We start from the raw sequence: 20,344 nt of genomic DNA on the forward strand, positions 1-20,344 counted from the left end.
CAGCTTGAGCAAGTAAAATTTGCTTGTGCTTTGTGTTTTAGACACAGGTCAGTTTTGAACTTCAGCTGTTATAAGCATGTCAGCACAAGAATGTGTGCAGAATAAGAATTCCACCACACACCCCCCCCCCCCCATGGCAAGAATTAGTAATCTGGACATAATGTGCTACTGTAATTATACATTTACTAACTCAAGGTGGTCATTTCCTACCATCTTGGAGTAAAGTTACTTGTATCTGAACCTGTTTGATTGTGTATGTTTACCTTTAAGAAACTCCAGTGATCCTCCCCCTCTCTCTCCCTCCCCCTCCCCCCCCCCATCTTAAATGGTGGAGAGGCTGAATCTATTTGGGGCTTATAATATCACCAACCTTTAGATAAGGCCTGTTTATTCCAAGTCCTTTTCTCTATTTGTGATTTAACTGCAGCATTATACCAACATGTCCTTTCCTGGATCTCTGATGTGAAATACTATGTTATCTTGATCCTGGTGTTATTAAACTACACTTGAATTTATGTTTTCTGGAATGTTTCCTCCAAAACTCTGCAGCTTTGTTAGAGGAAAATTGAGTAAATTTCAAGAAAGCATCCTAAAAATGGGTTGTTATAAGAACATCATACAAACAAGTACTATTTCTGCTAAACTTGCTGTGCAAATACTTGGCTAATTAAAAATACTGCTTTATGCAGGGTGAGTCAGGCTTTTTAATTTCACAGCAACAAATTGTTTCCAATTCTATTTCTATTTTGTGGACAAAATTCAGTCATTCTCAAACATAATGCTTGCTTCTTATACACTAATGCTGACTACTTGTTGAAGTATGCAGGTGCGGTTTAACTTTTTGTGTAACATTCATTCCTTTAAACTAGTTAACGTTTCTGTTCAAGTCTGACCAGATTATTTTGTTGTGGTTCCTATTAGCAAAATAATCGAGTATAGAGGGGGGAGGTTGGGAACTGAAAACTAAAAAAAGTCTTCCACAAAAATACACCTACTGCAGATACCTGTTACTTAAACAAAAAACACCTCAGGCAAACTCAATTAAAATTAAAAACTGGTGTATTTAAATTAGCCTATAAGCCTGGGTTATGTTTCTTTCCCCCCAGATTTCATACCTTGCAAGACACAGATGTTTCAAAGCCCTGTGGTAGAGGAGCTAGTTAATAACTCTCTGCACCTTAGTGGAGAACTGTGGTGCTCAGGTGACGGGTGAAGTTTACCTTCTGGTGATGTTCTGATAAGACTTATGCTGTCTTGCTCAAAAAATTTATCCAGGTAAAACTATTTTGAATCAACTGTGACTGTGGCCTAATTTTTGAAAATAAAACACTACTTGACTTCAAGTGTGTCTTTGGGTGCATCGCATCTGTCCTAAAGCTTATTTACCAAAGTTGCAGTAAAACCCAGATTTGTTTAGAAGCTGACAGCACTTGTGTATCTTAAACTTCTGTGTTGTGTCTTATCTATAGTAATGACCAAAAATAGCATCCTGTTTTTCTGGGGAATTTTGCCTTTTGTCTTTTCAGTGTATGCCGAGAATATTTTCAGAACGGTGGGAAAAGAAAAGCACTTGAGAAAGATGAAAAAAGAGAACTTCTTGCTTCTAAGACCACTCCAGCTTTAAATGTTCCCCAGGCTCCCAAGATCGAAGATCCTTTGCCAAACTCTGGCTTGACAAATCATGAAGCTGTACCAGAAGAGTAAGTTTTACTTGTTTTCCAGACTGTTTTTCTCCCTCCTTGTGTGATACGACTTACCTGGACATTTTTTCCCTATAACATAATAGATCAGTCTGATGTATTTTTAATAGTTAAGAAAGGGCATTTTCATGTGAATATGTGCATGTTACAAGAAATATTTATGTTGTAGTATATTTTGGTGGATGCCATAAAAAAAAAATTGCTTGAGAATGACTACTTAGTCATCTTCATTTAAGTGTTAGAGCAATTTCACTTTTGCATGTCATTGGTGTGCAATGCAATTTATATAAGACCTTGAGGTGAAATAAGGGAGATGTTAATTAAGTTAGAATCTAATGGCTGTTCAGCACTGTTGAAAAGTCAATTGCTTATGTAAGTCCTAAGTGCCAAATGTAAATATCAGAGTACTTAAAACTTTCTCTTCATAAATAATTGCAGAGAAACTCTTCCAATTATACACTTCAAAAGCAATTTTGAATTACAACGCTTAATTTTAAATGTGCTAGCTTTCTGATGACTGGCTTTGCGGAAGTTGTAGTATCCTTGAGGTATTTTCCTAACAACAGTTTTAATTTTGTTTTTGACCTTCACTCAAGTAGGAATTTTATTTTTGGCGTTCAGGAGTAGCTTTATTATTTCAGTTACAGTCTCACCCTCCATTTTTCCTACACGGGTTATGTTTGTGGCTATCCCAGGTGTGATGGAAAAAACCCTAATATTTTGCAAGTATAATGGAATCATGAATGCATAAGCATATTATCATTAAATGTTACACTTAGGACTTGTTTCATGTTCTTGCAACTGTCTGCAATAGTGGTGGTTCTGTTCTGTGGAGATGTTTTTCTCATTATTGCAGCATGGCTTCTGTGATCAGCACTTAAAGTTAGATAGAGTATTAGGAAAGGAATGAGCATGTTACTAATGTTATGAGCAGATGTGTCAGTCCTTATGAGCTGACATCTTTTGTGGTTTCTTGTGTTTGTAAAGTAATTTGCAAAAGGCATAAAGATTCCAAATGCTCGTGTGGTTGAATAGTTACGTGAAAAATGAAAACATTTTTCCTGTTGTCCTATTACAACAAAACAAAACAGATGCTTCCGAAATGAAGGTAGTGACTTCTCATAAGCTGACTTCCTCCACAGACTCCTCTTTTTACTGCTCATTTTGCTAAGTCAGCCTCAAAACTAATACCTGTTTTTAATGAGAACTGCCAGGCACTTTCGCACAAAGGTCTGATGAAATACTAATACCTTATAACATCTCAGTAATGCTGGCATTTGTTAACATATAATTTTAGCATTACTATAAATAGCAGTTCGTTAAGACTTGTTTGTTTAAATCAATAGGTTTGATAATCATACACTACTTAAAGTTGATTTGTCTTCCACCAGGAGGCCTTGTCATGATAAAGCATTAGCCCTTTCTTTGCATGTGTTTTGTTGTCATACTTTATATACTGGCTGTTGGGGAGCTAACTTCACATGAGTTTCTTCTTGCTACCAGTAATCTGTAGCCTTACCTTTTGTTCTGACTAGTGTATATAGAAAGTAGCTAATAGAGAAGTTTTTACTAAATAATTTTAGAAGTACTTGTTAATTGTTAATATAGTGAGTGATTATGGGGGTTTTTCTTTGTTCTAAAACTGTAAAAATACAAACATCCATAAAGACATACCTGGCAAAGGCAAGCTTCATAATTATTATCAGAGTAAGCAACAGATGATAGTAAGGTTTTCAGTAGATGTAAAGGCCTTAAAGCAACAAGGCATAGCTGTTCTGAGAAGCTGCCGAGAGTCAAAATTCAATTTCTTCTTCTATGCCTTAGAAGAAATTACAGAGCTTATCGGAATGAAAATGGATTGTGTATTACACAAAGCATACTTTTCTTCTGAAATGATTTTTCTACTGTGTCTGATCAATTACTGAAGTCAGAATCTCACTGAGGTCTTTGTACAAGGGTTATGGGGGAACTTCTCCCCACACATGCACTTGTTCATGTACCATCATTCCATTCTGGTCATATAACATTATGTTGTCTACAGGTATGGCTAAGCCTGTGACTTTGGTTTACTCTGGTAAGTGTAAAGACAGTAATTTTGTTCTTCACATATATAATCCTCTCTCAAGTAGTATTTAAACCAAGTTCCTTCTGTAGGAGCTCTTTCTGAATCTACCTTTATTGGAAAATTGTTGTGGAGAGAGTGTACTTTGCTTGGTAAGGAGCAAAGCAGGCTTAAGAGTAAAAAGTTCCATGGGTAGCAGAAAAGATGCTGAGAGATGTGGAGAGAAGTAGGAGGCACTCAGCCAGCTCTTAAAGGTGATGGTAGGAAACACCATAGGAGCCAGAAATGCAAAGTTTACTGCAACTCACTCGGCTATTTTGATGAACCCATTTCCAGTTGCTCATGTTGCTCACCTCTTTGCCACATTAAAATTGGTGAATCACACAGCAGTAACTAATGTCAACGGTTATTTTTTACTTTCATCTATATGAAAAGTAATGTATTTTCTGCAGTACTTCCTTCCATCCCAGAATGAGTTCTTACGTCTCTGACATTACAACTGCACCTGTTGTGAAGCGGGACATCAAAGTGGCTCAGTCTTGCAAGATGAAAGTGGTTGTTATCTGCTGTTTAACAGCTCCTCCCTTCAATAAATCAGTCCTCTCTTTGTTCTGTTTTTGAGTATTTTCTCTTCTTTTCCATCAAATTAAGCAGTCTTTTTATCCTTAATGGTAAAAATCACAAGCTTTTTGTATGGATTCTTCTCAGGTCCTGGTTTGAGTATCTCTTAAGGTAGAACCTATCATTCCTTCTATAAGTATCTCAGCAAGGTAGAACTTCCCTTTGGATTTGATGCATACCAGTGTTGCCACTCCAAACCAGATGTATAGCTTTGTTCTGCTTTTCTGACAGCTGCATGAGGCTTCTAAATTTTTTTCCCACATGCCCTTGATAAATTATAGAGTAATTTAAAACTGTAAGCTAGGAGATCAGCACTTGAAGTGATTAATTTCAGAGATAGTGACTTTCCTTATGGTCATAGAACTGCTCTACTTCTATCTGCTTCCAAAATGTCATTTACCTGTATAGCACCTAGTTGAATAATAGCTACATTTTTAAGGGGGCTAATAATAAAGAGCTGTAGTCCATTTAATAAAGTTCTTGAAATAAACAAGTGGGGGATACATTTAAAAAGCGCTTATTCCCTGGAAGTGTTCAAAAACTGTGTAGATGAGGGCGCTGACATGGTTTAGTGGTAGATGTGGCAATCCTGGAGTAAAGGTTGGACTTTATGATCTTAAAGGTCTTTTCCAATCTAGTTGATTCTATGATTCTATTTCCCAGGTTATGTACACTTCTTTACCAGTTCCCGATCTTTAACTATTCACATTTTGTTTTTTCTACCTGTACACTAATGCACTGGAGAACTGTGGATCAAGATGTGCCTGGGTATTATCTACAGTGGCAAGGTACTTCCCTTGCTTTTAATGTTGCCTTGTCTGAAAATCATTAAGGAACAGGGGACTGAAGGGTGATTATTAATGAATTCAGCAAGACACTATTTCTAACAAAGTCGTTGGCTCACTGGGTGACTGATCATCACCTGGATTACAGTTATATTCTTACAGAGGAATCTGATTTAAGAGTTACAGTGCTGAAAACGTAAGTATCCAAACCAGTGGAACCAGTGCTCTGTGCTCTTCGTACGTTCAGTGACCAAATCTAAGTGGTTCTGAAGAGCTTCAAAATTATTTCAAGCACCTAACTAGGCTCCTGTTTCTACTGGTAACTGGCAACCTAAGAATTGCTACCAAGTGGTTACACCTATGCTCTGAGAGGCAGCAAAACCTGACAAGCATCAGGAAGTCAAGACACAAATGAGCATCTGAATCTTTGCTACTTTTAAGGTTTCAAAGTACATTTACATTGAACTTAGATTACAAGGCTCCTTGGCTGTGACACACCTATCGAAGAAAATTTGTTCTCCATTAGTGTAGAAGAGAGTTTCTGGCTTCTGCTCAGCTTGGAACCCAGAGTTGCAGCTTTCCAGAAGTGTGTCCCAGTGCTTTAGTGGTCTGAAGTAGTGTCCGCCTTCACCCAGTCAAAAAATAATAGTGCAGCCAAGGATGCAGGTTTTATAAGAGAGGAAGACAGAATACAGCGCAGTTATTTTTCACTTTACTGTAGGTGAAGAGGGCTCTTGTGGACATTAGAGGGTTCTGGGTTGTGCTGCTTAATTTTAATCTCTACAGGTATTTCACTGAATACTTTAAATGGAAAATGTTTTTAAATGGTAATCGCTGGAGGCTGTCACTCTCATAGGAAGTTTTCTCTGCATTGTAGAGTCATGAAACCATATGTTTCTTGTGGTCCCATGTGTCTTCTGTTGATTTGCCATTGGACTCTTACGTAGAAAGCAAGTGTACATACACATACATTTCTGTGTTTGAATGAGAACGAATCTACGATCAGTGTCTCCATTTGCTGGACAAGGAGATGTGCTGGTCCAGGAAACCTCATACTAGCCTTATGTGGAAAAAGACACTACTTGGCTTCAGCTCCTGTATGTGATTTATGGCAACTAGGATCTGAGTGATCCCTATGCAGCATTCAAATTCCTGTTGTACAGATTACATTGTGATTGGCATCCAAGCTGTGAAAAAATTGTTGCTATCCTCTTCATTCTGAAATGCCACTCAGGACTGAGTGACTTACAGGTTAGTCTGGTAATACATGCATTTTAACTTAGGGTTAACTGTTGCATTATTTGCCTTGGTGATCCTGGTATTTTGACAGACGTATCCCCTGGATATCTTCTGTGCAGAAGTAAAATCCTTTAACTTGGCATTACTATTCTGCCAAATGCAACAAGAAACGCTCTCTTGCTTCTTCAACATCCTCTCTGTGGTAGATCACTGGGAGTTTAGGAGCCCAGATCTATTTATGCCGCTTAAAGATACTGCAGAACATTGTATTCCTTATTGTTTTGTTGTTTCTATGAGTACATCCATGGCTTTGTTGGACCTCATTAGCCCTGCAGATCTGTTTCTAAAATTTTTGTAGTTATCTGTCTCTCAAGGGCTGAATCTTTCCCAGAAAGATGACAAGTGATATTTTGGAGATGCCAAGTGGAATTGACTACAGAAACTTGAAACAAAAAGCAGCACTTGCTTGCTGGGTAGTTACCATTCTGCTCCCTGTAAGTTCCCTGTGAAAGTGGTGAGCTCGTGTTTGTTTGCCTCCATTAATGGATTTTGGGTATTCTAAGATCTTAGAAATAATGATGGAAATTTTTAGATGCAGCTCTGTAAATGATCCAATAGAAAGAGCTCAAACTGTTGAGTGCTATTGGTGCTGTGTTTTTGTTTGGGTTTTTTTTAATATGTGGATGCACTCATCAAATTGTGTTCTAAAGAACAGACAGATGTACTAGTGGTCTCAAACAGAATTGTTTAATGCCATTCAATGTTTTTTTGCAGTTGCAAAACAAGAGTAAACAGTACGTGCCTTCAAATTCAGAATGTAAGGAAAATTAAAAAAACCCTAAAGAACAGTGTATTTGATTGTAGGATGTATTCCACAGCTGAGTCCTAGATATTAGTGATAACTGAATGCAACATTCGTATTCTAATTCTTTTTAAGAGGGACAGTGTAGCAGTTTAGACTAATGAAGTGCCAGGACAAGGCAAAACCTTTAAATGATGACAAGATAGCTGACTGCCAGTACTTCTGTACAGGTGCATTGATCTTACCTGATGCTACGTTATATACATTGGTAACTGCCTTATCGTGACAAAAGTGCCTATGGTTGAGAACTTGACCACAAATGTTCCTCTAGGTCAAGGAGACTATCCTTTGGAAGATAAGAATGCTTTCAGAGGCAAGGCAGCAGTCACTAACTGCAAAAGTTGTCAGGCACCTTCTTTCGGTTTTTTTTTCTTTTTTTTTTTTCTTTTTTTTTTTCTTTTTTCCAAACTATACATTTAACTTAAAAGAGCAGTGATGTCTTTATTTCAGATTGGGTTTGCAGTTGGTCACAGATGTCAGAGCTTCCTAAGAAAGGCAGGTCCAGCCTCTAGTTTATCTTCTGCTGTGGTATAAGGGGAGCTTCCACCAGGCAGTGCAACAATGTCCTCTCTTTGTTTCTTCAGTCTGCTGTTTTCATTCTGACCTCCCACTCCTCCAGGATTTTTGTTTTACCTCAGAAAGTTCTGGAATCTGCTTGAGAAGATGATGGGCCACTTGTTCTGTGTGGGGGTGTTTTGGTGGTGGTGTTTGGTTTTGTTTTTTTCATTTTTCTATGACATTTTGGTAGACTACATATGTGCATCTCTGCATTCTGGAACTAATGTCCTCAGTAGTCTGCCAACTGCTTGCCATCAGTCCAAGCAGTAAGTCACAATTTCTCAAGTTAATCTCTCCCTGCCCTCCCCCACCTCCTCCTTTAAAAAGAAATAAAATCATTCACCTTCTTTTCTTTGGTAGCATAGTTAAGTATTTAGCATTACAGCCATTGGCCTTCTTATCTCTAATTTCACCTTGAATAGTAGGGTCATCACACGGTGGCAGATAAGGATATAGATTTTTGGCTTACTAAAATGTTCACCAGAATTCTTACAGGATAAACCTTCATTTGTGAGTACTTCAGTAGTACTCTGATTAGAACTCTTTCCTAAGCCAAACAGCTATTTTTGCCTACTTCTAATTAAAAAGCTTTTGGATACTCCAAAAGAAAACTGATTGCAGGGCATGGAATAGGTTGAGGGTTGTTTGTCTTCTTTTTTATTTGGTTGGTTGTTTTTTCCCCAGGTAGTTTTGAGGGAATACTTTCATGTAGATGTTTCAAATAACCTCCCTACAACTTGAGCAGCCAGTTTTTAAGTTTGTGGCTCTGCATGGACTGATATAACTCTTTTACAGCATCCACTGAAAACAGAATTGGAGTGAACCTCCAGCAGTCATCCATTTAAAAAATAAATTAGCTAACATAAAGCAAATAAAAGATTTTAATTCTTTTTTTTCATGGAATAACTAAATGTTTTAGATTTTAAGATTTTATTTTGTTTACCTTGGAATACCATTATGTGTTCTCTTGTTTTTATTAAACAAATTGTGGCACTTGACTTCAGATGCCCTTTAAAATGGGACTGACAAGTGGTTATGTCATAGTGTTGCCAGTTTCTCTTTTAAACTCACGAAATGTCACTTTAACACCAATAAATACTGCAAAAAGGTAAGTGGGAAACAAAGCAATAGTGAAAGTCTGTCTAGTGGGCACAAAAGTTGCCATTTTAGTTTCTTACTACAAGTACACAAGTTAATAGTATTACAGCTGCTCTGAACATAACTCTTCCACTTCAAGACCATCTGCTTTACTGGTGGAGCTTGGCTTTTTAGGTATCTCAGCAATTCAAGTAAGGCATTCACTTCTATTAATCATTACAGTGGTGTTCTGTGAGAAATTTTTTTGCATTAGTTATCTGAAATTGTAATTCAGAATGTAGCTTCAGAAGTAACATTTGATAAAACTGAATTCTTGTTGCTTTTTAGATTGCTCCACTCCTTGGGGAAGATCAGATTACTTGATGTTGGTAGCTGCTTTAATCCATTTCTGAAGTTTGAAGAATTTCTGACAGTTGGCATAGATATTGTTCCAGCTGTTGAGGTATGCAACACTTGCTGAATTTATATTAAATTTGGTTCTTAGATATTTCAGAATTCTTCAAAATGACTGTAAAACAAAGTATGTCTAATACTTAAGTGTGCATCCTAAATATCTGTGCTTTTAATAGCAACCGTGGCCCTCCTGCTACATCCTTGCCTATGCATAGGCTGTAAACTGTAGTTCCGATTTGGTTTAAAAATCTTACTTTTTTTTCCAAGAGTTATGCCTTTATAATGCAGTTGTGAATCTTAAAATTGGAAAATTTTAGTAGCCATCTTTTAATAGAATTTCAGGTAAGCCTTTATATCTTAAAAGGCATAAATAAAAATTGAGTAGGCTTATGCTTAGGCATGAACCTCTCAAGAAGTTCCATTCACTGACAGAAGGAAATGACCAGTGACTGTACTTGGTGAGTTTTTCTGGGGAGTTTTAGTAACCAGAAGTGCACTTTAAGGGAGCTTTTCTGTTTATTGCTAGAAATATTATTGAACTAGTTTAATCCTAAGGACAAATTTACTGGCACTTTCGGGGTAAATTGCTTCAGTTTCTCTAGGCAGTAATGTTCTCCAGTGCATTAATTCTGCTATAATCTTATGTTCTTTCTTTTGCTCTTGACCCAACTTAAGTGAGTCCTAATAGTGTTTATCAACCGAGCAAAATGACAAAGTGGTATGAAAATGAGAAGATAGAAATAAATTTCTGACAGAAAAAACCTTGACCATTGACACCTTGACCACTTACAGTTTAAAATCAGGCTCTATTAAAAACAGTGGCCTAAGTTGACCCTCTTCAGAAGTGGAGAGGTGAGAAATGTACAAATACAATAATGCAGTTAACTAGAAAGTAGCATTCTCTTATTTGCTTCAGTGTGATTTACATGCTAAATGCGTGGTATTTTGTTGTGGTTACCAGGTGTAGTCCACTAACACCTAATTTATCTTTTTGTGTATGTGCTTAGAGATAATGAAAGATCTTCTTGGGGAAATAAAAATATAATCTGAGTCTGATAGATTGCCTTTTAAAGCAATTCAGTGTTTGTGTCCTTTAAAACACAAACTTTTGAGTGGGCTCCATCTTGCCTAATTTTAAGAATAGGCACCAGTTGCCCAAACACAATTGCCTTACCACTTAAGAGACTGCAGGACACCTGCATTGTGCTGTTGGGCAAGACACAGGACGTGAAGGAGACAGATGCCACTGCAGTGGCAGCCTATGGCATCTAAAATGGTAATACTCGGCAAGCAGATTCCCAGCTAAGATATACAGATCATGGGTGTCTACATCTAGGGTTTAAAGTTCCAACTACCATTAGTGGAGATCTATTAAAAATAGTTGGGGTGAAACCTAAACATCTGCTGTTTCATGGTGAGGTGAATTGTGTTCTGACCTTGTGGTCTGTATTGCCTGGCTCACCAGTGGCTATAATGGGAGCCTAGGCACCTGAAGTTACATGAGCTGAATCTAAGCATTAATTTTTGGGCATGCATAGTTAATATTTTGCTATGTAGTCTATTGTGCTGTTTTCATAAGAAAATCACTTTGTTCTCATGAAAATCAATTTAAATGTACAGTGACCAAAACCATTATTGGAATAGTTCCAGAACGGTCACTTCTGTGGAGGAATATGAGTAATCTAGGCCAGACAAAAGGAGGGGAAACTGAGACCAAGGTAAACAGAACAGGTTTCTTCTTGACCTAGTGTTTTTGTTGGCTATTCCTTCAAACATTCTGCTCATAACACAGATATTCCAGACTGCAGTTAGCAGCGGTTATTTTCCTAGAGGAGTTTAATTTGTCTACATTAAAAAAAACAAAAACAAAACAAAAACAAAAAACCAAAACCAAACCCCACCGCAACAAACCCCACCGCAACAAACAATAATATAAAAAGAAAAATTGGAATGAAGAGAGAATCTCCACTTTGGGAAAACCCAAATAAAATTTCATACTTTTGCAAAGCGTGCTGAATATGTACCAGACGTTATATTGGAGTAAATGTAGTCTGAGACAAAAAAAGAAAAAGAGGCTGAAGGGTACTGGAGTTAAAAATCATAATATACAAGTAAGACTTGTGTTCTTAAATGTCAGCGGATGCATTGAAATATGGCTGCTGTTTCAGTGTCCAAGAGGTCTTTAACATCGGTTCAAGATTTGTATATCTAGAGTTTAGTAGCAACCAGCGCTTTAGCTTCATTTTTGTCTGCAGAGTTGAGATTCTCGAAGCACATTTTAGTCCTGAATTTGTCTTTAACATGACTTCTACACAACTGTTTTATTTTTTCACTACTCACAAATACTTGCAGTCTAAATTGTTTTTTCAACTGTGTATGTATAACCTCAAACTTTTAAAGTCTTGCTTCTAAGTGAAGTTAGCATGATACTCTGAACAATTACTCTTCAAAGCACTTCCTTCTTCTAAAACTTCCTAGAGGATATCGTGAAATGACTACTGATAATTTCCTGTTCTAAGTATTACAAGAAAGCAGAATATAGCCCTGCAAGTATAATGGTTGCAATTAAAATTTCTTTATTATAGCCACATAATGCAAGTCTTTCCTGACTTTTGCATATTGGAGGGCAAGATTAAAGCTGCTGAAAAATAAATCACAAATTCTTTTTTTTTTTTTTTAAACATTGACTTTTTCTAATTTACTGCGTACTCGTAGAGAATGGAATTTTATATAAACAGGAATAACATTCTCTTCTACTTGAAAACAGTTGTGCTTATCAGTTGCTTTATGAATACCTTTACAATGGTGTTCTAGAGATTTTTGAATAGTTTCATAAAATATGCTATAAATATTTTTGTGATACAAAAATGCAGATCTAAGTCGACCTTTCAGATATGCTCCACAGAATGTTTTGTGTCTGCTTTCCTGTTAAAAGTGTCTGTCATTCATTTAACATTCTCTAGGCATTAATAACAATTTTTGTTGCTATTGTCAAAATTTTATTATCTTAATACCACTTTTATGAAAGAAGTCAGTTCCAGACTTTGATGAATATAAAGTGTCAAAACTTAAATGTAGTGAATAGCATACTATTATCCTGGTTTTTTGAATGCTCTGTGATTAAAGATGTTAAGAACTTACTCTTCTGTATGTTGTATTGTGGTGTCATTTCCCATCTCTGGCAACTTGAGCACATGAATGATCAATAGATGAATTTATAGCCCTTGCCTTACTTTGATAATTGCCCAAATGTGTACTGATACACTTTGCATTTACAGTAAGGTTAAAACATCAATCTGTATTACTGCTGCAAAGCAGTTTGTGCACTCTTTCTAATGTATATTGCCTTGCTGCAGCTTCTTTGTTTCTGTACCTATAAAGAATGACAATTTTTTCACAAGTGACCAAACTACTAAGTTTCTTAGACTCTTTTCAGAGAACTGGTGGAAATATTGAGGTATCAGATTTAGTTTCTAAATACTAATTTCAGGTTTATAAGAACCTGTAAAAGGCTTCCAGCATCTGGAGAAACAAAAGCAATGAAGGCTTATCTGACTTCTTGAATTATTTGTCAGATAGTTGTTTTGGTACTTTGTTCTACTTGAGCTAAATTTCTCTTTTATTATTTTAATTAACCGCTCTCAGTTATCAAATCTCTAGAAAATTACTGCACATATAAAATTTTGCTTTGCAACTGTGAAAGCTAGCAATATATATTAAATTCGTATTTTAGATCGTTTCATTTAACAGCAAGAGGAATGTTCAACAGGCTTGGCATTTCCTCAAGGGAATGGAGAGGTTATAATTGATTTTTTTTTTTTTTTTTTTCCTGTGGATTTGGATTGTATTTGCTCTTTAAACTAACCTTGATGTTTGTTTGGTTTTCTTATTCAACCAGAGTGTATACAAATGCGACTTCTTAAATCTTCAAATTCAGCAACCACTCCAACTGGCACAAGATGCTATAGATGCCTTTCTTAAGCAACTGAAAAACCCTATTGATTCTCTACCCGGAGAACTGTTCCATGTCGTTGTTTTCTCACTCCTCCTTTCTTACTTTCCATCACCCTATCAACGATGGATATGCTGCAAGAAGGCACATGAACTTCTCGTATTAAATGGCTTACTGCTTGTAATAACTCCTGATTCATCTCATCAGAATCGCCGGGCTATGATGATGAAAAGCTGGAAAATTGCCATAGAGTCCTTGGGTTTTAAACGCTTCAAGTATTCGAAGTTTTCTCACATGCACCTGATGGCATTTAGGAAAACCTCCCTGCAAACAACAAGTGACTTAGTTAGCAGGAACTACCCAGGAATGTTGTATATCCCACAGGATTTCAACAGTATAGAGGAGGAGGAGTATTCCAACACTTCCTGCTATGTTCGATCAGATACAGAAGATGAACAACTAGCTTACGGTTTTATGGAGCTACCTGATGCTCCTTATGACTCAGACTCTGGAGAAAGCCAGTCTAGTTCGATTCCTTTCTATGAGCTAGAAGATCCTATATTGCTTCTAAGTTAATGTAGTTGTTGAAAGGCCCTTTCAGTCAAACTCTTGCTTAACTAATTTTGCTATACTAACATGGGCTCAACACACAAAAATGGTTTGCATAAAGAAAATGCAAAGGTTTACAGAGTTTGCTATTTTTTTCTACTTTTGAATTTTAAAATTTATTCTTGTATGAAAGTGAAAAAAATACAAGTTTTATGCACATGACTCATGTCATAGCATAAATTGCTGTTACTTTCTTTAGATGTGTATCACTAATTCTTTTCCAGAAAGGTACCATTCTTTTCTTTAGTGCTGTGAAGTGTGAATTCTATTTAATTTGTTAAACGTCTTTTCAATATTTTAACCCAATGTGGTTGAGCTTAAGGCACTGGAGTTGCTGGGCTTCTGAGAAGTATATGTAGGAAGAAATAATTAGCACTTTAACTAAATGTGCAGATAGGTTAAGACACTTGGTTACACGTGTCCCTTTGTAATTATGGAACAAAACTTTTTTCCAAAATCTGTTTCACTCTGGGTAAGCCAGAGCTGGAGAAACTATAATGCTTGCACATTTAATTTTGTTTATTGCAACCCTCTTGAGATAAAGCCAAATTGAGATAACACCCAAATACTGGAATATATTCATCCATAGTTATACATACAGTGTAATTTTGTTGCATAAATAGCAGTTAGACATGAGATTTCTGAAGAGGTTATCCCCCTCAGAGGAGTATGGTACGTCTAGACAATTACGTTTCACTTGAAAGCTGGAACATGGTTTGCAATTTTATGAGTGTACAAGCACTGACATATACCAGTATTTTTCCCCAATTCTCTTCAAACTGTGTTTTTTGTGAGGACAGGGTGGGTTTTGTCATGTTTTAAAGTAAATTATTTATGCATTTTAAAAACAACTTTTTCTGTAGTTGTCCTTATTTGTAGACCTCGCAAGTTATACAGTAACTACAGACCAATTTTGTAAAAAGGAACATAATTATACAGGTTACACATACATAATTAGACAAGGATACACATATTTGCACAAAGTTGTGTATTCAGACCACACAAGTGAAGTTAACGTAATTTGTTTGCTTATTTAGACTCCAAAATCTTCTGTTTAGCTAAATAAAACTTCCATAGCTGTCTGAGAACTGGTCCTCGCTGTAAGGAGATGGCACAGAAGTGGTTTACATCTATTAAGTTTTTTAACTTGGGTAATAGATCTGTGAGGTTTTGCAGGAAAAAACAACTCTGTTCAGTGGTAAAACCAGAGGATTCAGTATTAGTTTAGCTTAGCTTTCCCTCCATCTAAAAATAATGGCCAGAATTTTCAGATTTGAATGTTAGGCTGTTAAATCTATATCTAAGTGCCTAATAATAAATGATTTGAACTAGGTGCCACATCGGGGTTTTAGACTGACTTCTGCAAAATGGTAGAGAATAGTAATACAGAGTTTCACAGGTGGTTGTGGTGAAATGTACCTGACACCATATTAACCTACCATGTTGTACTTATCATACAGAGGTTACCAGATAAACTGAAGTTGTAGTGTGGAATTTACAGTGGTTGCTACAAAAATGAAACTTGCTCCTTCCATTGAAGTTTTGCACTGAAAGTGTCACGGTTTGACCTACCTGTCTTTTTCTTTTATACTGCTTCCTACATAGAGTCATCCCCCGTTGGTCCAGCTTACACTCAAAATGTGATCTGGACTGTAATGCTTTATTCTTTAACATAAGCTTTTTGTGTTTCTCCTTAAATTTAAAGCATCCTTTAATACCTGATTCAAATTTGATGTTCAATCTGAACGATATCCATAAATACAAACCAAACAATTATATTCTGATGTATTAAAAAAAAAAAGGTTTGAAATAGAAGTATTAAGGCTGACCTTTTTTGATGATTTTTTACAGAGAATACTTCTCTAATGAAATAGACAATGGCTTCAAAATTGGCTCTAAGTCAGTATTTGCATCCAATGCTTTACCACTTCACTTGTCATTCAAAGCCTTTCTTCTTCCCAGTTAACCACTGACTCCAGCAGTGCTCCTGTTAAAGCTAAAATATTGGTGCTATAAATTCAGCTATTTATGGAAACTTAATCTGTGCATACGTCAAAGTGTACCTAACATTTTAACTGAAACTCCTTTTAAAAACAAGTTATATACCAGCTGACATATATGTTGGCATTGATTAGATTTTGTGATTAATACAAAAAAGTACTTCAGACCAAGATCTATCCCCTCCAAACAGTTTAAATATTAACATTTAAAAATTAAGCCTTTTTGACAGGTTGATGACACCATAGTATTTGTGGTTTACGGACCTGAGGTTTGTAACAGCTTGGTTTTCTTGCTGCTCAATCTAAATACCTGAAGTGGGGGGTTTTGTTTAGTTTGGGAGTTTTTGGTTTTATTTTTACCTTTTTTTACTTTTTTCTTTTCTTTTTTTTTTTTTTTTTTTTTTTTTTTTTTGGAGGTAGTGGGATTTACGTAAATACTTCTATCTCCCTGAACAATAAAGTGGTGATATCAGGAGTTGTTAGATATTTGGCTTTGGTGAAAGAAGAATGTTTCTAGATTATGAAGTATTTGAAAATTATGACTGTGCAAGAGATGTCTTGTTCTTAAGGTGCTGGAGAGGAAAAGGAAAATGTGTATTTACATTTCTGTTGTCTTTATGTCACTACTTTTTGTGAACAAAGCACATTTATTAAAAAATACAAAAACTGGATCTTTTTGAAGACTGTTTCTTTGGAGTGGAGAGAACCCTTTTTCTTCCTGTGCAGTTGGTTTATGCAAAAATCCAGTGAAACCAATGCATAGCTATTTTCCTTATTGTCAAGAAAATAGTTGTGTTTGGGTTCATTTTGTAAACAACTGAATTATAGTAAAGATGTTAAATTGGGTACTTCAATTTCAACCTTCACATATGGGTTGTGGTCTTTGCTTTATAGGCGGCTTCCTGGAGTTCCTCCAGTTGTACCTGTATCATGTTTCTTTGCCTGCCCACTTAGAATGCAACCACTTTCTAAGACAGTTCCTCTCTTCTCTCTCTACACGTTCTTAATTTCTGTTCTATCTCCCTGAAATACCTTTGCAGCAGAGTGTTTGTGTTTATTTGGTTTTAACACATGTAACTTTTAGGCCTGTTGGCTGGTTTTATTTAAGTTTTGAAGAGGGGTAAGGATTTTGAAGACAGCTCAGGTTTTGTTGAATCAGTTGTCTGAATAGTTGAGCAGGAAACACAGCGTGTTGAAGGTCTGTTCCTTGGGTATCCGGCTGCCTGCAGTCAGCACTAATGCTTCTTGACTGGGGGGTGGAAAAGGGCTGGGATTACAGGAACAAAGGACATAAATCTGTAATAGGGCAGCCCTCTTGAAGTTCAAAGAGCCCCTGTGCAGCTGCTGTCTAAACTTCATTCAAATTCCAACTGCTCTTGTTTCGCCTGTGTAGTCGATGGAGCTATCAACATTCAGAAACCTTCTGGTCTTGCCCACCTGCCTTCAAGGGCCAATTCAGAACATGTCTTTCTAACATACTGGTGTGAAAATACTGATGGTCAGGGAAACGTGCCTGCTGCATAAATGCAATGGTGGTGAAAGCTTTTGTTTTGGAAGCACACAGGTCAGTCCAGGACCAGGCTCCTCCTAGCCATGGATCACAGAAGGGTTCAGGTTGGCAGGGACCTTAACCTCATCCAGTTCCAACCCCCTGCCACGGGCAGGGACACCTTCCACTAGAACAGGTTGCTCTAAGCCGTGTCCGACCTGGCCTTGAACACTGCCAGGGATGGGGCAGCCACAGCTTCTCTGGGCAGCTTGTGCCGGAAGGCTAGAGCGGGTTCAGTCTGCCATGCAGCCCTGACTCAAACACGTATCTCCCTCTTCCGTGTCCTAAGTACCTATTGTCAGTACTTACACTTTAGATTATTTTATTCTTCCAGCCTATTACCCTTTCCGTGGTCTGTGCAGTATGCTTTCACTGCTGCCCGTCAGCTGGATGCTGCTGAATTAATCCCCCGAGAGAGGGGCAGCTGTGGGGCTGCAGCTCCCGCTGCAACGCTGTCACAGCGCCGCGCTGTCCCGTTCCACCGACCGCCGCATCTCCCGGGGCAGTGACAGGCGCAGGCCCAGCGAGCAGGGCTCCGGCAGCGCCCGGGCGGCGGCGTTTGAGCCTCGGCGGGGCCCGTAGCCGGGCCTCTCGCTCAGCCTCAACATAGCGGCGGCGCTGCGCGGGGGGCGGGAAGTTTCCGGGACGCCAGTTGAGGTGAGTGCGGGCCGGGCCGGGCCGCCCCCCGCAGATGGGGCACGGCGGGGTCCGCCGCACCGTGAGGCTGCGGCCGGGCCTGCCCCTGCGTGGAGCGGCGCCCTGTCACCGCTGCGTGGCGAGGGGAGCCGGGCGGCCTGGCGGACACCGCGGGGGGAGGCGGGCGGCTGTACAGAGCGGCGTCCCGGGCGGTGCGCGGCGTTGTCCCGGCACAGCCGCGGCTGGCAGCGCCCGCTCCGCGGGGCCCACATGGAACTGAGCGGGGCGGGTCGGCCCGGCAGCTGGTGCTGGGGCCGTGGCCTCTGCGTGTCTGACACCGGTAACCCGGAACGTGGGCCCGGCATCCGCATCTGGGAACTGCCGGCGTCGGTCACTGCGATTTAAGCCTACGGTATGAATGTGTTGGATAAACACGAGTTCTTGTTTAAAAAAAAAAAAAAGGGCTGAGAGTTCCTTTTTAAATAAATAAATAAACCAAACGTTAAACTGGAAGAATAAAGCTGGAGGAAAGTGAATCCAGTATTTTGGATAGACCTCACCTGGACTTTAAATCAGCCGCACGTAGACTACCACACCATCTTTTGAGTTTTGGGGTTTTTTTTGTACTTTCTTAAATAAATTAGGGTAAAAACTACTTCGGGAATGGCAGTCCTTTATGTATAGGAAAGGCCTTGGATAGTTCAGTCTCTATATCTCTGCTTAGACTCTAGGTTTTGCTTAAAATTCTGTTTGCAAAAGCTGACACATATTTAAAAGTGGGCATACACATTCTGGTTTGGGTCTGAAAGTGATTAGCTCAGATGTGCAACTCGGATGTTGCAGCCTGAAACTTAAAGGCCATTAGTTTGAAAGCCAAACAAACACAACGCCCTCCCTCCCCTGGACTTTGAACAGTCTTAATCTAAACTGTCAGTCTTAACAGCTAGATGTGTTTTAAAGAAGAAATCAGATACTGAAACTTCCCATTTAAATTGTCTGACTTGCTGTGTTATATTTATTTGGTAATATCTGTGTGATGGGATACATTAACCATGAGAATGCTCCTCTTCCTCTTTTCACCAAAAAGGTGACCGTATGTTTCGGTTAGAAGAACACGAATGATGAACAGCGTGGTTTGCTGACTGGCTGGAAGGTGTCGCCAGGAAGCGGAGGTTGCGTTCACGGTCCGGGTTGTCGTTTTGCATATACCTTGTGCTCAAGCAGACGTGGTGCCTTCCCACCACGGCACCCGACGCAGCACGTGAGGCGGCAGCAGAGGAGCTTCTCTCTCGTGTTTCTCGTGATGTGATGGCAGCAAGACTGCCCTTGGCACGAGCTGAGGCAGTCAGGGTGGTTTTCTGTCGGAGTGGCTGCTTGCCTGCAGGGAGTTCGCTAGTGTAACAATCCCACCAGAAAACGATTAGCCATTGCAGCAGAATTGTAAGCTGGGTGTTAGGCAGGAGCTTCTGCCCTGTGCGTATGAGCCAGGTTGCTGACCTCTGTGAGGCTGTTGTCTAAATGAATGTTTATGCTGTTAGCCCCTTGACTTGGAGGGGTTCCAGAGAGGCTCAGGAACCAAGATAACAGGATGGCATGGCAGACGTGCTTCAGCGTAGCAGTTGTCATGCGTCAGTGCTGACGGTTGGCGGGAGATGGGAAATTGTTCCTGTCTATTCATGGTTTGAACCATGAGAGATAGCTGCGGGCAGGGGAAGGGCTTGTGTAGGGGTCGAAATAAATGGCTCAAGTTGTCTGTAGAGCAAATGTTGATTGTAGTACAAAAAACTGTGAGACTGCAGACAGTGCTGTGATACCTGATATATTGTGGAATGTGATAACAACTTTGAGCTGTGTTACCTATATAAAGTAGAAACAAATGAAAGGTTGAAAAGAACAGTAAGTTCCCCCAAGTGAGGGGGAAAATATTTTGAGATCTTGAGCATACAGGCTACTCAGAATTAAGTTTCTATGTATAAAACATTCATAATAATGAGTACTAAGAAAACACATAGTTGAAATCCAGAGAACTTTAACTTGAAATGGCATCATAATAACTGTTTGCTTTTAAGTATATGGTATGTATTGTATTTCAATTAAACAGATTTTTAATGTGTAGTTCGACGTTACCAAACTTCAGTAATTTAAACAAAAGTGTTTCTTAGGCCTGGTTTGTCTCTACGCCACTTAGGCTGTTTTTACAGTGGGTGTCAGTGAAATCTGCCTAGCCACATTTCTTACAAAATTTCCCTAAAAATACTAGTATCTGTTCCTTTACTATAT

The 20,344-nt window shown here is 38.6% G+C and overlaps 2 protein-coding genes across 4 annotated transcripts in view; both read left to right on the top strand.

The window, feature by feature from the left end:
* The window catches only part of BMT2 (base methyltransferase of 25S rRNA 2 homolog), a 36,837-nt gene extending 20,287 nt beyond the window's left edge, over positions 1–16,550 (top strand). For all 3 annotated transcript variants that reach the window (XM_030479373.2, XM_030479374.1, XM_030479375.1), the window contains 3 exons: positions 1,527–1,700; positions 9,253–9,367; positions 13,217–16,550. In XM_030479373.2, the coding sequence (XP_030335233.1) occupies positions 1,527–1,700; positions 9,253–9,367; positions 13,217–13,846 (919 nt within the window). In that variant the 3' untranslated portion in view covers positions 13,847–16,550. The remainder of the gene's footprint in view (positions 1–1,526; positions 1,701–9,252; positions 9,368–13,216) is intronic.
* Positions 16,551–17,981: 1,431 nt separating this feature from the next.
* TMEM168 (transmembrane protein 168) overlaps positions 17,982–20,344 on the top strand; it is a 28,162-nt gene continuing 25,799 nt past the window's right edge. The window contains exon 1 of the mRNA XM_030479836.1: positions 17,982–18,085. The gene's annotated coding sequence lies outside the window, so the exon portion shown is untranslated. The remainder of the gene's footprint in view (positions 18,086–20,344) is intronic.

This window comes from Strigops habroptila, chromosome 3 (assembly GCF_004027225.2).
Source record: "Strigops habroptila isolate Jane chromosome 3, bStrHab1.2.pri, whole genome shotgun sequence".
NCBI classification, from domain to species: domain Eukaryota; kingdom Metazoa; phylum Chordata; class Aves; order Psittaciformes; family Psittacidae; genus Strigops; species Strigops habroptila.